Source organism: Ochotona princeps, chromosome 1 (assembly GCF_030435755.1).
Source record: "Ochotona princeps isolate mOchPri1 chromosome 1, mOchPri1.hap1, whole genome shotgun sequence".
NCBI classification, from domain to species: Eukaryota; Metazoa; Chordata; class Mammalia; order Lagomorpha; family Ochotonidae; genus Ochotona; species Ochotona princeps.
In genome coordinates this window covers 45,405,761-45,423,514 of record NC_080832.1, presented here as the reverse complement: position 1 = coordinate 45,423,514, position 17,754 = coordinate 45,405,761, and the positions used below count along the sequence as shown (strand labels likewise).

The window sequence follows — 17,754 nt, the reverse complement described above, 5'->3', positions numbered from 1 at the left end:
TCTAGAGCAGCTGAAAAGGAACCATTTAAAATTCATTTTTCCTACAGCCAGTTGAGGAAATGCATAGCAAATCTGACTTTGGAAATCAATTAAATAATACTCTGATTTGATTGAATTACATGAATTAAGCAATCTTTCTGTTTTTGATCTATATTTAACCAAGAGATTTAGCCTGCCTGTGACAGCAGAATAGTTCAGAATCATACTGTCTTCTTTACTAAAATACTGAAGTTGAAGAATCAGACAAGATCTTGCAGAGGCTCAATCCACTACATTAATCAGTGCAAAATGACTCAGCAGCTAGACATCAAGGGTTAGATATCTTGCAACATGGACACATCATAAAAACAGTGCTTGATGGAAAAAGGACAGAAACATTCTTATGTGCAAAACAACACACGTTTTTCCTAAACCATGCAAGTAGATACACAGGCAACAAAGACATTAGAATGACTGCCTGGCAAGGGAAGGGAAGAACAGAAGAGGGGTATGGAGAAAAGAGAAATAAATAAACAGAGTAAGAGAGAAGCCCTGCACAACCCAAATGATAAAAATATAACATACATGTAAAGTCTATAAATCACTCAGCTCTGCACTTGAAGTCCAAAGTGGTGTGAGAGGGAAAGAAGTAAAAGGAAAACTGATTCACAAAAATACAGCCAATTATGTTCATTCTCCTCCTCACCATCTTATATCATGCATTCAAGGAACATAGCACTCTCCTTTCAAAAAAAGTTAGGTACACAACACAAAATAACTTCCACGGGCCAGCACCACGGTATAGTAGATAAAATCATTGAAGTTGCCTGCAGTGCCAGCATCCCATGTGGGCACCACTTCAAGATCAGAAAGAAGTTCCTGGCTCTTTGCTTCAGACTGACTCAACTGCAGGCACTGCAGCCATTTTCAAAATAAATCAGTAGATGGAAAAACAATTTCCCTCTGCCTTTCAAAAAATAACCATTTTTAATAACCATTTGTAAAAGCTTTTTTAAAGAGGAATACAATAAATAATTACAAACATGGGGAGTCAGCATACCATTCACTTTGCCCACCCCAAAATGCCCTCTGTGTGCATCGCATTCGAACTTTTCTCAGCTCACAGTGGAGAAAGAAAAAAACAGAAAAAAAAAATCTGAGCAAAAAGCTTACCTTCAAAGCTTTCATTTATGGCTCCGCTAGTGGCTCGTTCATCTTGATGCTGAGAGATACTATTTAAGCAACAAAGTTTGAATAACTGAAGCTGGTCATGAATTTTATGGAAACTAGGTCTTTGGTCAGGTTCTTGAGCCCAGCATTGGCTCATTAAATTCCACCTGAATATGTGAATAAAGACAAGACGTTGAATGATTCGATCACTGCAAATGAACACCTGTCAGGTCACTATAGAGGTGAAAACATTTGCAATCTTAGGTTTTCAATATAAATGACCGAGAACAAAAGCTTTGGTATCTTACTGAAGGGTGGCTTACAATATCACCACCTTTATTAAATGACACCTTTCTCTGAAAAAAGCTAGTAATTCTTTCGTAATTATTAGTCCTGATAAATGGATGTCTAAGAGTTGAAAATATCTACTCAGTACGTTAAAGAACTGATAGCTATAAAGCTTCTTGAAAAAAAAGAATATGTACATACTTGGTTTCTTAAACAAAATCTAAGCTTTATTCCATATTACAGATGTTTAATGGCAGAACCAAAATAGAAGCTAGATTCATTTCCCATGCTTTTATTCTTCATTATAATGTCAGATTAATTTAGAAACTTGGTTTCAAGCATTGGTAACTACCTGACCAAGCATTACATTTTATTTAATGGCTATCTAAGAAATATCTATGCAGAGGCCAATGCTGTGGATCAACAGGCTAATCCTCCCCCTGCTACTGCCAGCATCTCACATGGATGCATAATAATAACAATAATATTAATAATATAAAAAAGAAGAAGTTTCTTTTGTACTAGTATTGATTCATCTTCTCCATAAAGGTTTGTTGGACCCATTTTGAATAGAGGACTACAGATATGGAGTATGGCTCTTGTCATTACAGGTGATTTATAAGGTTAAGGTAAACTACATTTTAACATGTTTTTATTTGAAAGGCAGATTTACAGAGAGAAGGAGAGACAGGGTAAGAGATCTTCCATCTACTTGTTCCAAAGGAAACAAAATGGAAACAACAGCTGTAGCTGTCCAAAGGACTTGAGCTGCCAGGTCAAAAACAGGGAGCTGGACGAGAAATGGAACAGCCAGGACATGAACTGGTGCCCAAATGGGATGCTGACACTGCAGAAGGATTAGCATGCAAAACCACAGCACTGGCCCCTCAACTTAAATTTTTAAACACAACTTAACACACTGTCACTCTTATATTATGTTATTAGTTAGGTCTTTCTTATATACCTGACTTAGCAAATGAAAATTCATTTCTTTCTGTATGTATGTACAATGCAATTTATTGCCTAGTCCAGTTCACTAATTTAAACAATCTTTCTCAACAATCATTCTTTTCTGGATAATCATTCAGTCCATATTGTCTTCAATGCCATGTCTACCCGCTGTTCCCTGTCCTCCAAGAAGTTATCTGAATAGGTGTCAAGTAACAGGCTTAAGTGGCTTATTGTGGCACAGTGAAGGATCTTCTGAAGTGAGCCAGATGGATTTTTGCTAATGTCAGCAACTGATCTGGGATTCAGTAAGAAATTACTGATGTGGTCCATCCTGCAGGTATCTGCTCCAATCAGTAGTCAACAAATTCTTTACCTCTTCTTTTAGCCCTTTCATGTTGACCTGGTCTTTCCTGGCCCCTCTGTCACTGGAGGCTTCTCTGAGACCCTCTCAGATCAGATAGCGGCTTCCCAGGCACCCTTGTCAATTTCTATTGCATTCCCATTGAATGCTCCTTGGCAGATTCTCTGACTTTCAACCATATGTTCACAGCAAATGGGAAACAATATTGTTTGGAAGTAGAAGCAAGACATTCTGTCTCTGGAATTAACATTATAATTTCTTAATGATGCCATAGCTCCCCATGTTAAATGATCCCTCTCAGTGACCTTGCTATGTTTCCAGACATGGAGGATGTGAGGCAATTACTTCATGGGCCTGGTTGTCCATCTAATCTACCTGATGTTTTCAGAGGTGGACTCAGACTTAAGATAGATATTCTCCCCTGAAAAATCTAGCCTACCTATATCTATCAAACACTTTTTTCCTATATTTCTCCAACAGTTAGAAAGAATGAAGTTTCTTTTTTTTTTTAAAGATTTATTTTTATTACAAAGTCAGATATACAGAGAGAGGAGGAGAGACAGAGAGGAAGATCCTCCGTCCGATGATTCACTCCCCAAATGAGCCGCAACGGGCCGGTGCGCACCGATCCGATGCCGGGAACCAGGAACCTCTTCCAGATCTCCCATGTGGGTGCAGGGTCTCAAGGCATTGGGCCATCCTCGACTGCTTTCCCAGGCCACAAGCAGGAAGCTGGATGGGAAGTAGAGCTGCCGGTATTAGAACCGGCGCCCATATGGGATCCCGGGGCATTCAAAGCGAGGACTTCAGCCGCTAGGCCATGCTGCCGGGCCCAAGAATGAAGTTTCTAACCACTTCTTTTTTTTTTTTATTTGACTACCCTTATATAAAATTAGATGTCATAGGGGCCAATACTATAGCGTAGCAAGCCAAACCTTTGCCAGCAGTGCCAGCATCACATGAGCACCACTTCAAGTTTGGGTATCTCCACTTCTGATACAGCTCCCTGATAATGGCTTGGAAAGGCATTGATGTGGGACCAAATCTTTGGCTCCCTGAACGCCCATGGGAAACCAGAAGATCTTGGTTCCTGGTTTTAGACCTGCCCAGCTCTGTTTATTGTGGCCATTTGGGAACCAATGAACAGAAAACCTTTCTCTCTCTCTCTTTCTCTCCCTGTCTCTCTCTCTCTCACACACACACACATTCCTTTCCTCTCTGTAACTCTGCTTTTCAAATAAAATAAATGAATCTTTTAAAACATTAAATGTCATATATATTCAAATCTGATGCTTAATATACAAGCAATAACCTCCAGAAAACCCTCTCTCTCTACTCCAAGCCCATATTTTAAGTCTACTTATAAGAAGGACAAGAGTTTTCCCTCTTTTAGTTTTCAAAAGCTGTATGGATACCTCAAAAAGTTCATGGAAATGGAATTTCTGGTTTTTAATGTAAAAATTGGAAGCCATGCATACAAAGTGTCGTCAAAGTATTCACAGAAATGTGTATTATTAAAAGCTATATACATATTTCATATTTTTACAACAGAACATCTCCCAATCCTAATTTTCCATGAAACTTTTGAAGTGCCCCATAAAAGATAACTTGAAGACAAGGAATATGAATTTATGAATAAAAAATTAGAAATGTCTTAAAATACTAGTGTTGTATAAAAAGTTGAATATGCAGCTGCAAATTATGATTAGCTTTTCAAGAAGCACTAAAGGAAATTAGCCTGGGTTCTAACAGAGATGGAATATTTTTGGTAAATTGCTCATAGAAGGCCCCTCTGCAGGGCTGACATTTAAGCCAATGAACTTTGCAGGAAAGTAAGATGCTAGTCATGGGAAGAGAGTGTGGTTAGGAGTCCGGGAAAACACTACAAGAGGGAAAAGCATGTGTAAAGTCCTAAATTTGGAAAGAGCTTGGCACATTTTAAATCTGAAAGAATGCCAGTGTCACTGAACTGTGGTCATTGAAGGGAGCATACGAGATGAGATCAGAGGGCAAGATCATGCAAGTTGCATACACCAAGCAAGGAGTTGAATTTTATGACACTGCAACAGAAAGCTGTTAAAAATTTTACAGCAGGCAGTCTTTCCTTTTTAACAAATTTATCAGGCTGATATAAACAACAGATTGCAAACAGGTAAATTTGACACCATCTAACAGAATATGTGAGAAATAAGGGTGATTTGCAAAAAGATAGTAGCAATGGAACTTGAGTAAAATTAGATTCAATCACTAGGTGACTGTGTGCTAGAAATCATCACAGAGTATTATATTTTAAATAGTATCTATTTTAGGGACATAATGTAATTTGCAATCCCCTATAATGTGGCATTACAAATTCCATTTCCATTTATTTCAATTCTTAGTAAACATCTCAGATCAGGTTTAGGACTCAATATCTGGGCATTATTGAAGACCCCCCCCCATACTGGAGTTGATGACTTCTCAATTTCTAATATAGATTTACATTCTGGGTACAGAGAGCCAAGCTTGGGTCTATTTTTTAAAAAGAATTATAGCTGAAGAATAACTGAAGAACAATCTAATTTATTTACTTTTATATACTTTTTAATATATTTTTGTAACAAGCTGTTCAAAACACAAAAACTACAAAGTTTTCATTTAAGGGATATTTAACTTTTAAATCAAGTAGTATAACTGGTATCAGATCATAAAATTCAAACCAGCAGTTCTTGATGGCTGATCTAAGGACATCCCTGAAAGCTGAGAGAAGAAAGTAAGGTCTTACAATTCTCCACAGGAAGCATCTGCTCTCTGAAAATAGTGTTGTAATTAATAAAATCACTCAAAATATTAGTATTGCAATTATGTCACCTGGTATATTCATTTACAAAAAATTCAAGATACTTCATAGAGGTGATGTCCAATGAAAGAATAAAAAAAAAGAAGCAAGAAGGCAGAAGGATGGGTAAGCAGCAGGAACGGAGAAGGAAGCCATGCTGAGAAGTGCAACTTAGCCATCTGCCCTTCAGCACCCTCCCTGCCCTTCAAATATCCAGCCCCTTGCTTAATCTTTGGAATTCATTTAAACAGATCTTCATGATTACCTGTCTATGAAGGCTTTAATTTATATTGAATCCAATCTTTATTTTTCTTTGGTTTTCTGATGGCAAGCACATAACTCCCAGAAATGCATTTTTACATATTTCATGTATATTAACACCTGTGCTTTGGCTTGAGGGTGTGGGGAGATCTTCCCTTACGAATGCGTACTTTTCACAGTTCAAGATATATGTTTATGTGAGAGTATCCTCCAAAAATTCATACTATGAAAACTCACACATACATTTCAAACTATTTGCACAAAAATAGACGTATCTTCTAATTCCATTTCCCATGAACAATTTGAAGAGCCTTCAAATTATTACACTGAATTCTTTTTTTTTACACTGAATTCTAATAAATAAAAAAATCAAGTGCATGAATCTAAATAAACTTGAAGCTGCTTTGAGTACCTAAAAATTCACCTGGGCTATACATTCTATTTTTAAGAAAAACACACATTACACTGAAGTACCTCATTTGGCTAAGTATTCATTTAGGTTCTAACTCCTCTGCATCAGCAGGCAAACCCTTTATTCCTCTTCATCTCAATTTTTTTCAAAATAGGTTGGGACTGATTAGGCACGTTCAATATTAATCTCAAAGAGTGTTAAATTCCTCAGGTTTGTAAAGCAATTAAAATTCTACAGAAGAAAACTCCATGATATCTCTGAACACCAAAGTAAGTTTCTTTCAGAATTTAGATGCACATAAAATACAGATTTCAAGAATTCCCTTACTGCTCAATTCTAGAAAGATTCAATCAGCATTTAAGTGTACATATTATTCAAGAACTAAAAAATAAGATGACAAGCCCAAAGTTCTCTCTACATCTGAAGGATCTCCGGTAATTCCAGTTGCCACTCCAATACGTCTCTAGTGGAATCCCAAAGAGCTTTCACTTGACTCAGTTCGTCCTTTGATCCAGTTTCTTCTCAGGAGGAGGGTGGTTGTTGCACAAACTCAAAGCTGAACAGAAAACTGATGGCTGGTTTTCCACATTGCATTCTAGGTTATGCACAGCCAAACAGGCATGCTCTGACTCCTGCATTCCATTAATAGTTGAGGACAACATAGCTCTACGGACTCACCTGACCCAGGGTGCATCCAGGTGCTAAGTATTTAAGCAGTGAATAGAAGGTGCAGGTTGGCTCTGTGCAGACTTTCAATGCCCCTAAGCTGAGCTTGTGATCTCAGAGAAATACTTCAAATAAAAACCAGATCCCTCAGTCCTCTAAGGAGAGTAGTTAATCTTTATCATGACAACTTAAGGCCATGGTCAGATTGAATGGCATTGCTGAGAGCTCCATTTCCTAGTACAGCTTGTTTTTCTGATTGGCAAAGGATCTTAACCCTTCCCGAGGCTCTGCAGCATCATGCAGTATTTGGAAAGCTTAGGGCGTTGTTAACTTTTTATTAGTGGTGTTCAAATGAACTTCAAAACCACCAATGGAAAAGTTTTGTTTCAAGGAAGTCATATCTTTAATAAAATTTGGAAAATAATGTCTTCAATGCATTAATTAAAGGTCAAGATTAAACTAAAATATCATTTCCCATTCATAATAAGAATACTTCTCTTGTACTCCATCTTCATCTTTCTTCATTTTTGCGTACTGTCAGACAGAATAAAATTTAACAAACCTACATGTTTATGCTATGCAATAAAGAGATTTTATTATTCACCTGCATTCTCATCAAGCAAAACAATCTCCTAAATATTTAATTGAGAGATCAATTACTAAAGTGCCAATCCAAAAATAGGATGTGATTATGATAAGTCACATTACCTCTGCAGAAGGGGAGAATATAACAGCTAAAATTCTAACAATGTAAGGAAATTTTGCACACTCAAAAGCTTGTGTGATATTCTGAACATTTAGCAGATATGCAAGAGATGCAAAATTATGATTAGTTTTCTATTTAATTAAAATTGACTTTATATTATGTATCCTGGCTATGTTCCTCAACTCCTACATAAAAGGTTTTCTAAGTTTATATAATTTTTTATCTTTAATTCACAGATATTCTTTCACATATGTCCCTAAAAAAACATGAATCATTCTTTAGACACTGGAAGCAAACTTGGTCAGGTGTGTGTATATCTGATACCCTTGTTAAAATCCTAGAGGCTATAAAAGCTAAATCAGAAACAAGCAGTAATTCTAATCTTCATCTAGCTGGAAGATTTAAATAATACAAAAACTTTTCAACAGTCAACATCCAACTAAGATGTCCAGCTCTTAATCATCTTTTGGCTCAAGTCTGAATAATCCTCTAAATAACACAGCATGGTCAAGACAGTACAACCACGATGTGCTTCCGCATACTGCTAATTCCTTTTGCACTTGTCTGTACCACACAGTTTAGCACTTTATTACATGTTGGCTTATTATCCATCTGTTCCTTGTGTGTCACTTTTCATTCAAAATGCTTTCAAGGTTTAGTGTTACTTGTTTAAAAGCTTTTGTAATTCATAAAACTTTATCATGAATCGTGTATATAACAATTTATAATTGCTGATCATTTGTTCCTAGATACTTCTTGGGCAAATATCTGGAAAATTTTCAAGACTGTTGATGTTGTCCACAAGGAGGCAGATTCATACATATCCTAACAACTTGCCATTTCTTAACAACTTGCCATATCCTAACAACTTGCCATTTCTTTTTCCTTTAAAATTAGAATAACAGCATTTACACTTCTGGGAATTGCCATTTCAATTCACTGCAGCCAGTGTGTTTTCATTAGAATAACTAATACTTAGTCATTGTGTGCTAGGCTCATAAACAGGTCACAACCATAATGTTTAGTAAAATTAGACTCCATCAATTAAAATCAGAAAATGTACATTTTTATACAAAATGTTACTATTTAGTGAAAACATTTCATTTGCAGGTTCAAATTTTAGCCAAACTGGATGTTCCAAAAGAAAATGAATGTGTATGTGTATATATCCTGAGTTTATATTTATTAAAATTCATTCAACTCTCTAAAATTCTCTTTCTGGGGAAAAATAGTGTGTGTATATATAAAGTTTTTTAAAACCCATGGTGTTAATAGGTTAAATGCTAGAATCAACTTACATTTTATGAGGGACGCAGAAATATTTGAACTGCACTTTTAAAATGCAGTAACAGAATAGCCTGAGTTTACATGAGAACATGTTTTAGTTTTTTGGTCCTATGCCAATATATTTAACTTACAGATCATCAGGACAATTTCTTGGTGGTTCTAGTCTTCCTCCTGTTTGCACATAGTTTAAAACATCAAGGTTGGAATGAGCTGGATAAGGCTGATGCCCAAGAGTTAAAATCTCCCAAATCAGAATTCCAAAAGACCTAAGGATATTAAAGAGTTTGCTTTAATTTTATTCAACATCTTAGCCTGGGGCTAAGAAATCCTTATATTGGCATTATTGTCTTAATAAAAGGCAAATAAGAGACTTAAGAACAAGTTGAATTAAAAAAAAAAAGCAAAACTACCCAATACACATGACCAATACTTCAAAGAAAGGCTTGCAACGAATGCATACATGAACTCACATGCAGACACACCTACACAACACATGCACACACAAAAGTGTACATGCACCTACAAAGACTCCCTGGTTCTGTTCCTCCCCCTGCTAAAAATGTACTGCATGACTCCGTACCAAGAGGTGAGCAAGAAAGCATTTCAACATCCTCCCCACCCCCATGCCCCACTCCGAGAAGGAGAGGTAGTGCCGGTAAACACGCAGATTGTGAGCATAAATAAAATCTAGCAACATAATATTATCTCCTCTCCTTTTTTCCCAAGTGCCACCCCAGATCAAAAGTCATTCAACAAATCTTTGCACTTTAAGCAACTCTAATAAAAAGGTGGAGGGCCACAAACAAAATGAGAGGTTTTATAGAAATAAAAATAAGTTGTTCAAGCCTTATCTTTTTTCAATTGATTATTTAAAATCTATCTATGAATTAGTAACCAAATATCCTCAAACAGTAGGCATTTGGATACATCCTTGCACACCAACTCATAAGCAGTACTTTCTATCAGTCTTACCCTTTTACATCCAAAATAAGTGAAGTAAAGTATCTAGTTCATATACGTTAGTAAGATACAGAATCAAAACTGATGGTGAGAGGGGTATAAACCACTAAATCCACCAGCTCATACTTCAGCTTGAAGCAAATAATTTAACCTCTCTGCTTTTTCTCTCATTCTCTCTCTTTCTCATCCCTTCACACCCTCCCCTCATACTACAAGATATCCTTTAAGAGCCCTTCTGTATCTGCCGTTTGATCATTCTACCCACATTTCTTTGTGTCACCTTAAGCTCACCATACGTCAGATTCGGTAGTGAAGATTCCATCCATCAAACTCTCTGGAGCCATCCACCGCACAGGGAGCAGTCCTTCACCTCTCTTTCTGTAGTAATCATTTTTATAGATGTCCCTGGCAAGTCCAAAGTCCCCAATCTTCACTATCCGCGAAGGATTAGTATAGTCTTTCACAGACACAAGACAATTTCGAGCTGCCAGATCCCTATGGCAGAAGTTACAGTCAGTAATATTAATAACTTCTCAGAGGTCAGAGGAGTAACACTAGCATGTCTGTAGAGAAGAGAAATTTTCTTCATGGACATCATTACTATTTGAAGGAATCAAATGTTCATCTTACGAGATTTATCCAAATCACAGACAAGTATTGTGCTCAAATCTGTAATAACCCTGTGTCTGGGATATTTACCTGTGAATAAAGTGCAGCTGCTCCAAGTATACACAGCCTTTTGAAACATCTACACACACATTTGTAAGGTCAACCAAGGTGAGTAAAGGACCGTGAAACTGTAATAAATGAAGGAAGATTTATGCTATTTTTGTGATTTACAAAAAAATACTCACATATTTATAAAGATTTTTTGGATGTATATGCATTCAAACATCATATTTTAAAGGGATTTTTAGTGATGGTTACAAGAATTTAAAACAAAGAAAAATAAGCTTGAGTACTCTACACATACATCAATACTAAATGACAATATTTTTAATGAGCATACATATTATAGGATATTTACTAAGGGCTAACTTTTCAAACCTAATTATTGGTTTCACTTGTCTATTTTGCTTAACTAACCAACTTTCTCTTATGTACAATAGCATAAAATGTGAAACCAAACATTTATTATGGCTTGCTATATATAATAAGCATTTAATGAGAAGTAGCTGTTCTCATAAGTATTTAATCAGTGCCAGGTAGTATAACCACAAGCCCAACATATCAATCATGAAATTGTTCCTGCTATGAGTCTCATAACAGTTCCTCCTATTAGTAAAACTGTATGTCAAGGTCTCAATTACTCTTCTCATCTAAAAGAACTGGAACAAATATACACTTGATCCGATACTGGTGGTCATGACATCTAGGTGAAAAAAGTCACATGAGATTTTTATTAGTAACACATGGAAAAAACTCGAAGTCTCTGTGTCTACCTTGTTACAGTCAGCCCCTTTCCACTGGCCTGCAATTACCCTAATGCTGGCCTCTGTCATCCTTAATCTGATGCATCCTAAAGCTTCCCATATCTCCCATTTCCATTAGTTTCTTTAGCTGGTTTTAGGTAACCAACTTTCTATACAGTTTATCATTAATTCTTGAGGACTGCCTCCAGGCACATCCAGACTGCACCAATCACTCTCTAAGTCAGGGTACTTCCCATTCTTGCTACTCTAACAGTCCACTGCTCAACCTCTACAACCTGGTTTTTATTTTTCACCTGGAAAGTACTGCCTATTCTTGATTTCCATTCATATCCTTCACTGAATATAACTCCCAACCTCTAAATCCTTCAATTCCTCATTGAAGGGAGAAATGTGACTTAGTCAACTTGCCAACAAACGTATCTCTTGCCTCAAACTAGGGATCACACCAATGTCCTGGGAGGCACCATGTGTGCCAGTGCAGGTATAGCTATGCAGGCAGTTAGGTTCTGATCTGATTCCCAAGAAGATCAATTCCCTCCAGCCCTGTTCACTGAGTTCCCTAATAACTATAGCCTGTGTTTCAGTTCTTGCTCTTTGGTTCAATGTTTCCTGTGTTAATGAAACTCTATTTTGCGCTAAGTGAAACATACTCTACTCCTGAGACTTTCTCTCAAATGAGAATATTGTTCTTGGAATCTACTTTCTGCCTTGATCCCTACAGACAGATTTCCATAATACTCACTGTCTGTTCATGTCTGTGTGTATCTATCACCTCTTTTTGACAACTTTCTGGGTCACCTCATCACTCGCAGTTGGGCCTGCTAGAATCAGATGCTCTTATGGGCTACCATCTGCTGTCGCATACTAGAAATAGTAAGACACAGTAAGCCTTGATCTGGACCTGTTCATAGCCTTTCATAACTCAACAAGATGACATTCAACTACTCTTCCATCTCCCACCTCATTGTGCCAAAAACAAAAGATCTCCTTCACGAAGACTTCTCAACTCATCTCAGCTGATGATGAACTCTCCTTCCTCTGTGCTTTTGTAGAATATTCCCTATTACACTCAGTGGGCCCTTCTATTTTTCTGTCATACGTGAATTACTTAGATATCTCTACCATGCAGCAAGTTCCTTCAAACCGAGAACCACATCCTTCATTAGCACACAATAAAGTCACACCAAAAAAAAGTGATAATTTGAACTATATCTGGAAGGTAGAACATTTCTCACCGCAGATTTTCTTTCTATTCACTGGGGGCGGTTAGTTGCTTCTTCTAATTCTGTCTTAATATAGTCCTAGAATACTAATGCTAAAAGTAGTCTTAGGAAGCCTTGCTTTAAATATTCTGTTTCATAGATGAACAAACCAAGCTCCAAACAGTGAAAGACAAAAGAACAAGTTTCCTTGTATAATTGCAGTTAATCTTTACATTTCAAATCAACAAACAGAATTAAGAGCATGGACAGGGAAGAAGGTTGTTTGTGCTGGTTCTTCTGGAGCAGTGTCCCTGAACACAGTCTGTGGTGAGGGCTGGCCTCAAATGAATTTAGCACAAGGGGAAGCTGGGTTGGTCACTACTCAAGAACCCCTCCCCCATGGGAGCAGCAAATGAGATTCATCAGCCAAAGGAATGACAGTACAAGTACTTAGGTGCACTTGAAATCCAGTCAGTACAACTCTTTGGATCCTGGATAAAGAATAGCTTTGAAAAAAATAGATCCACGTTTTCCTTCAGAGTGTCTCACCTCCACACATTATCACCAACACAAAATGAAACCTACAGATAAATTTTCTTGTTAAAATGGAAGACTTAAGGCCAGGCGGTGGCTCAGAGAATTAAGCCATTATTTGCAATGCCAAATCTTGTATTGGAGGGCAAGAATAGAGCCCTCCCTCCACATTCAATCTTACTTTCTGCCAATACATCCTGCAAGGAAGCAGACTGAGGCTTAAATGACTGGGCCACTACCACACACCTGAGAGGCCTAGATGGAGTTCCAGGCTCTTGGTTTGGGTTTGGCTTAGACCTGGCGAGTGCAACAATTTGACAGGTGAACTTCAGTGAATCAAGACATCTCTAGTAGATAAACACACATTAAAACAATAATAATAGGACCCAGCGCAGCAGCCTAGCAGTTGAAGTCCTCACCTTGCATGCATTGGGATATCATATGGGAACTGGTGTGTATTCCAGTGGCCCTGCTTCCCATCCAAGTCCATACTTGTGGCCTGAGAAAGCAGTGGAGGATGGCCCAAAGATTTGGGACCCTTCATCCACGTGGGAGCCCCAGAAGAGGCTCTGGGCTCCTGCTGACTTTGGATAGGTGCAGTTACAAGCCATTGCAGCCACTTGGGGAGTGAATCATCAGATGGAAGATCTTCCTCCCTGTCTGTCCTCCTCTCTGAATATCTTACTTTCCAATAAAAAAAAAGAATCTTTAAAATAATAATAATAAGAGACTGAATGTGTGACTTTTTGGTCATATTCTCTCCTCAAACCTTACTAAGGAGAAAAACTTTTTTGAATTTTATTCATTTACTTGGAAGGATGAGAGAGAAAAGAGAGAGAGAGAAAGGAGAGAGAGATTCTATCCCGTGGCAAACTACCCAGAAGGCTGCAACAGCCACTACTGGGCCAGACTAAAGCCAGGAACTAAGAACTCCATCCGTGTCTCCCACAAGGGTGACAGGGACTTGTGCTGTATCTACAACCATCCCAGGTACATTAACAAGGAGCTGTAATTGAAGCAGAGAAGTCATTGCTCTCACATGGAAAGAACAAATGTCAGAGCCAGGGAGAAACAAATCTGCAGGAACCTACTTTGTACCCCAAATGTGAAAGCGTAAGTTATTTAAGTTTAAATCTGCACATTTCTATCAAAATGAATATTTGGGGCCCGGCGAGGTGGCCCAGCGGCTAAGATCCTTGCCTTGAACGCACCAGGATCCCATATGGATGCCGGTTCTAATCCCAGCAGCCCCGTTTCCCATCCGGCTCCCTGCTTGTGGGAAAGCAGTTAAGGACAGCCCAAGGCCTTGGGACCCTGCACCCACATGGGAGACCTGGAAGAGGCTCCTGGCTTTGGATCAGCACAGCACCGGCCGTTGCGTTCACTTGTGGAGTGGGTCGTCGGATGGAGAGTCTTTCTCTCTGTCTCTCCTTCTCTCTGTATGTCTGGCTTTGCAATGAAAATAAATAAATCTTTAAAAAAATGAATATTTGGGACCAGTAGGGTAGCTTGATAAGTAATCCTCCACCTGTAAGCAGCAGCATCCCCTTATAGGTGCTGGTTTGTATCCTGTCTGCTCTACTTCTGATCCAACTTCTTCTCATGGCCTGGGAAAGCAGCAAAGCAGGGTCAAGTCCTTGGGACCCTGCACCCATGTTGAAGACGCCAAAGAAGCACCTAACTCCTGCCTTTGGGTCAGCACAGGTATGGCTGTTGCAGCCATTTGGGGAGTGAACCAGCTAATGGAAGACCTCTTTCTCAGGTGTCTCTCCTTTTCAAAAAAGTTTCAAAATGAACATTTAATGGCTAACCACTTTAACAAACAACAGAGCTGATGATAAAGATACAGAAGTTTTGTGCTCTGCCTCATCCCAGTTATCCAACTCCACATATACTATGTATCAACCCTCATGTTCCCGAACGCTTGCGTTTTAATAATAATTATTCATCATTCAGTTTGGAAGGAAAGCAAGGAATTGGATATATGAAGGAGAAGATTATGAGTACTGTTTTGACCAAAGTAAGTTGGACAAGCCTAATAAAATCCAAACAGATATGTCAATGAAATGGGGACCTGCAATTGTAGTACTCAGTTGATGCATGAGGACTATAATTTGGGACAGGCAGACATACAGATGAAGCCCAGAGATGTGCTTTCTCAACTCTACACAATCTCTGTGCTTCAAAAGATAACGATTATTGTCTACAAAAAACTATTCCTTCATTAAACACTAAAACCAGGGTCGAATGCTAGAAATACTAGCTCAGGATTTTAACCAAACAAATTATTATGAAATACTAGAGTTATTTTCTGAAAAATATCCCAATATATCAGCCATAACTGCAGCCCACTAACGTTAAATAAAGTTTATGGGAAATTATACAACATTTGCATCAAGAAAGTCATTGCCACAGGCCCCTGCTGCCTACCGTAGTCATCCGGGCTTTGCGCAAATAGGTAAGAAGATCTCCTCCTTCCATCAGTTCCAGGATAATGTACTGGGGTTCATTTAGCAGACAAACCCCAAGTTGCTTCAGAATGTTGGGATGATTAAACTTGCTAAAAGGTGGACAGACATAGCATGCATAACATAAAAATGGCAGGAGTCAGTAAAGGATCATCACATTGTTTAAAAAAAATTCTTTATCCATACTGTCCTTTAAAACTGCTCTCTTTTGCAAGAAAACTGCTTCCTTTTGCAAGAATGGGCGAGTGTGTTGTCTAAAGGAGGTATCATGGCAACCCCTAGTGGTAATGCATATATATATATATAGAAATGGGGAATAGGAGAAGGGTAAGAAGAAATATCATTTATATTAAGTACTTTGTGTTTTGCAGCAAATAGTAATTTTGATTAATACCGTCCTTCAAAAGAAACTTGAAACATTATGTTTGGGGCTTTACAGTGTGATATAATTCTCCATGTTTCAGAGACACAAATCCAACATGCGGTTTTGGCTACAGTGGTTTCTGATGACATCAAAATCAGCCCCCGAACTATAGACTGGAACCCACAGTGAGGACTCCATCAACCAATGCTTCCAGTCTTTAAGCTGCATTTGCGCAGTTTTACTGGCCACAAAGGAACCTAAGTCTGCAAAGTATACTTACTAAGATAAGGGCTGTTTTCACTGACATCATCACATTTAGAGAGCTCTTCCTTACTCTCTATTTGATCCTCCATACAACTCATTTACAAATACAAACATATATTTAAAGTTGAACAGATTTTCAGAATTCATTTTCAATTCATAGTCTTTCTTGAAGATTAAAGAAGAGTTTTTCCCCAGGTACAGGATTTGAGAACTGATTCTATAGAATATTGTTACTACAGATATACAGTGTATTTCTGTCTAAACTTTTCACCCATGTCTGCTGAGAGCATGATATGTGATGTTAGATCACTTTGGATGTTAAAATCTGTAGTTTCCATCCCAAACTAAGAGAAATTATTTCAGAGTTACCCTGATACCTCATCAGATGTGCCTCCTTCAGAAATTCTATCTTTTCCTGGTCTGTGGAACCCTTCTTCAAAGTCTGTGCAATGTAAAAAATAAGTCAGGAATTAGGGTAGCAGACATTTCTGAGCTTAGTCAGTGAATGGAAACAGTCTTTGTTTTGTTTTGTAATACCCACTCACAAAGCTGGCTCTAGATCCTAGACATAGCATGTGCAGGTGCTCAGAAACCCTTTCAAATGTTAGCATCTCTTAGTGCCAGTATTCAAGTCAGATAAAAGACCAAGTAATATTTATACAAACTTCTCCCCAATGCTAGAAATTTGAAGAAACTAAGTTTCATATTCAGGACACCAAATTCTTCATTTTCTACTACATCTGTATTTCTTCCATTTCCTTATAATAATGCCCTATTTGTTTCTTGGAGACAAGATGCCCAATCTCCAATAATTGTTCTAAATTAATCATGAAATTACATTTTGAAATTTTTCACCCTCTCTTGAAATTATGTTTCTCAGTCTTGAACAATACAAGTGAGAGAAAAACTGATAAGGGAGATGGTCACTTGTAAACAATTTCTACTTTTCCGAACACAATTAGCACTGTCCTTCCTCCTCTCCCTGGCCTTGATGAAGATGTGGTGTTCCGATTCTTTGGCAGCCATTTTGGAAATATGAAGGAATGAGCACGTTGAGAAAATTTCAGACACTAGCTCTGTCCTAACACACCACTCAGCCAAAGCATCAGTCCTCCTGTATTGGAAGAAAAAAATGAACACTCGTTTAACTCAGTTCAGACTGGAGATAACTGGGACATCATTTGGAAATAGAATTTTGCAAACTTTTCCAATTGCACAGTCCACTCTCAGAGCAATGCATTTCTGACAGCGATAGTTACATAAGTTATCCTTCTATTAGAAAATTTTTATAAAAATAAGAGGATATATACAGTGTGTGTATATATATGTATGTGTGTGTGTGTGTGTGTATATATATATATGTATATATGTGGCATATACTGTATAATGTAGAGGCCACCGAATTAAGGTGTGCAGGCCAAATCCAGCCTGTTCTCTGTTTTGGGGCAGAGATCTGAAGTCAATTTTTACAGTTAAGTGAAAAAAAGAATATTATTTAAAGACTTTTGAGAATTATACAGAACTCAAATATCAGTTTTTATAAATAAAAACCATGACTGGCCACCAAGGCTCAAATACTTTCCATCTTCCCAAGAAAATGATAGGTGACCCTTCATCTAGTTCCTGAACA

The 17,754-nt window shown here is 37.8% G+C and overlaps 1 protein-coding gene across 5 annotated transcripts in view; it reads right to left on the bottom strand.

Moving 5' to 3' along the window:
- ROS1 (ROS proto-oncogene 1, receptor tyrosine kinase) overlaps positions 1 to 17,754 on the bottom strand; it is a 151,275-nt gene that overhangs the window by 8,280 nt on the left and 125,241 nt on the right. For 4 of the 5 annotated variants that reach the window (XM_058655096.1, XM_058655122.1, XM_058655045.1 and 1 more), the window contains 6 exons: positions 16,502 to 16,566; positions 15,459 to 15,588; positions 10,559 to 10,656; positions 10,151 to 10,354; positions 9,031 to 9,165; positions 1,153 to 1,316 (listed from right to left, as the gene is read on the bottom strand). In XM_058655096.1, coding sequence (XP_058511079.1) covers positions 1,153 to 1,316; positions 9,031 to 9,165; positions 10,151 to 10,354; positions 10,559 to 10,656; positions 15,459 to 15,588; positions 16,502 to 16,566 — 796 coding nt within the window. Of the gene's footprint in view, positions 1 to 1,152; positions 1,317 to 9,028; positions 9,166 to 10,139; positions 10,355 to 10,558; positions 10,657 to 15,458; positions 15,589 to 16,501; positions 16,567 to 17,754 lie in introns of those variants that run through there. The other variant, XM_058655174.1, reaches the window with a different exon arrangement.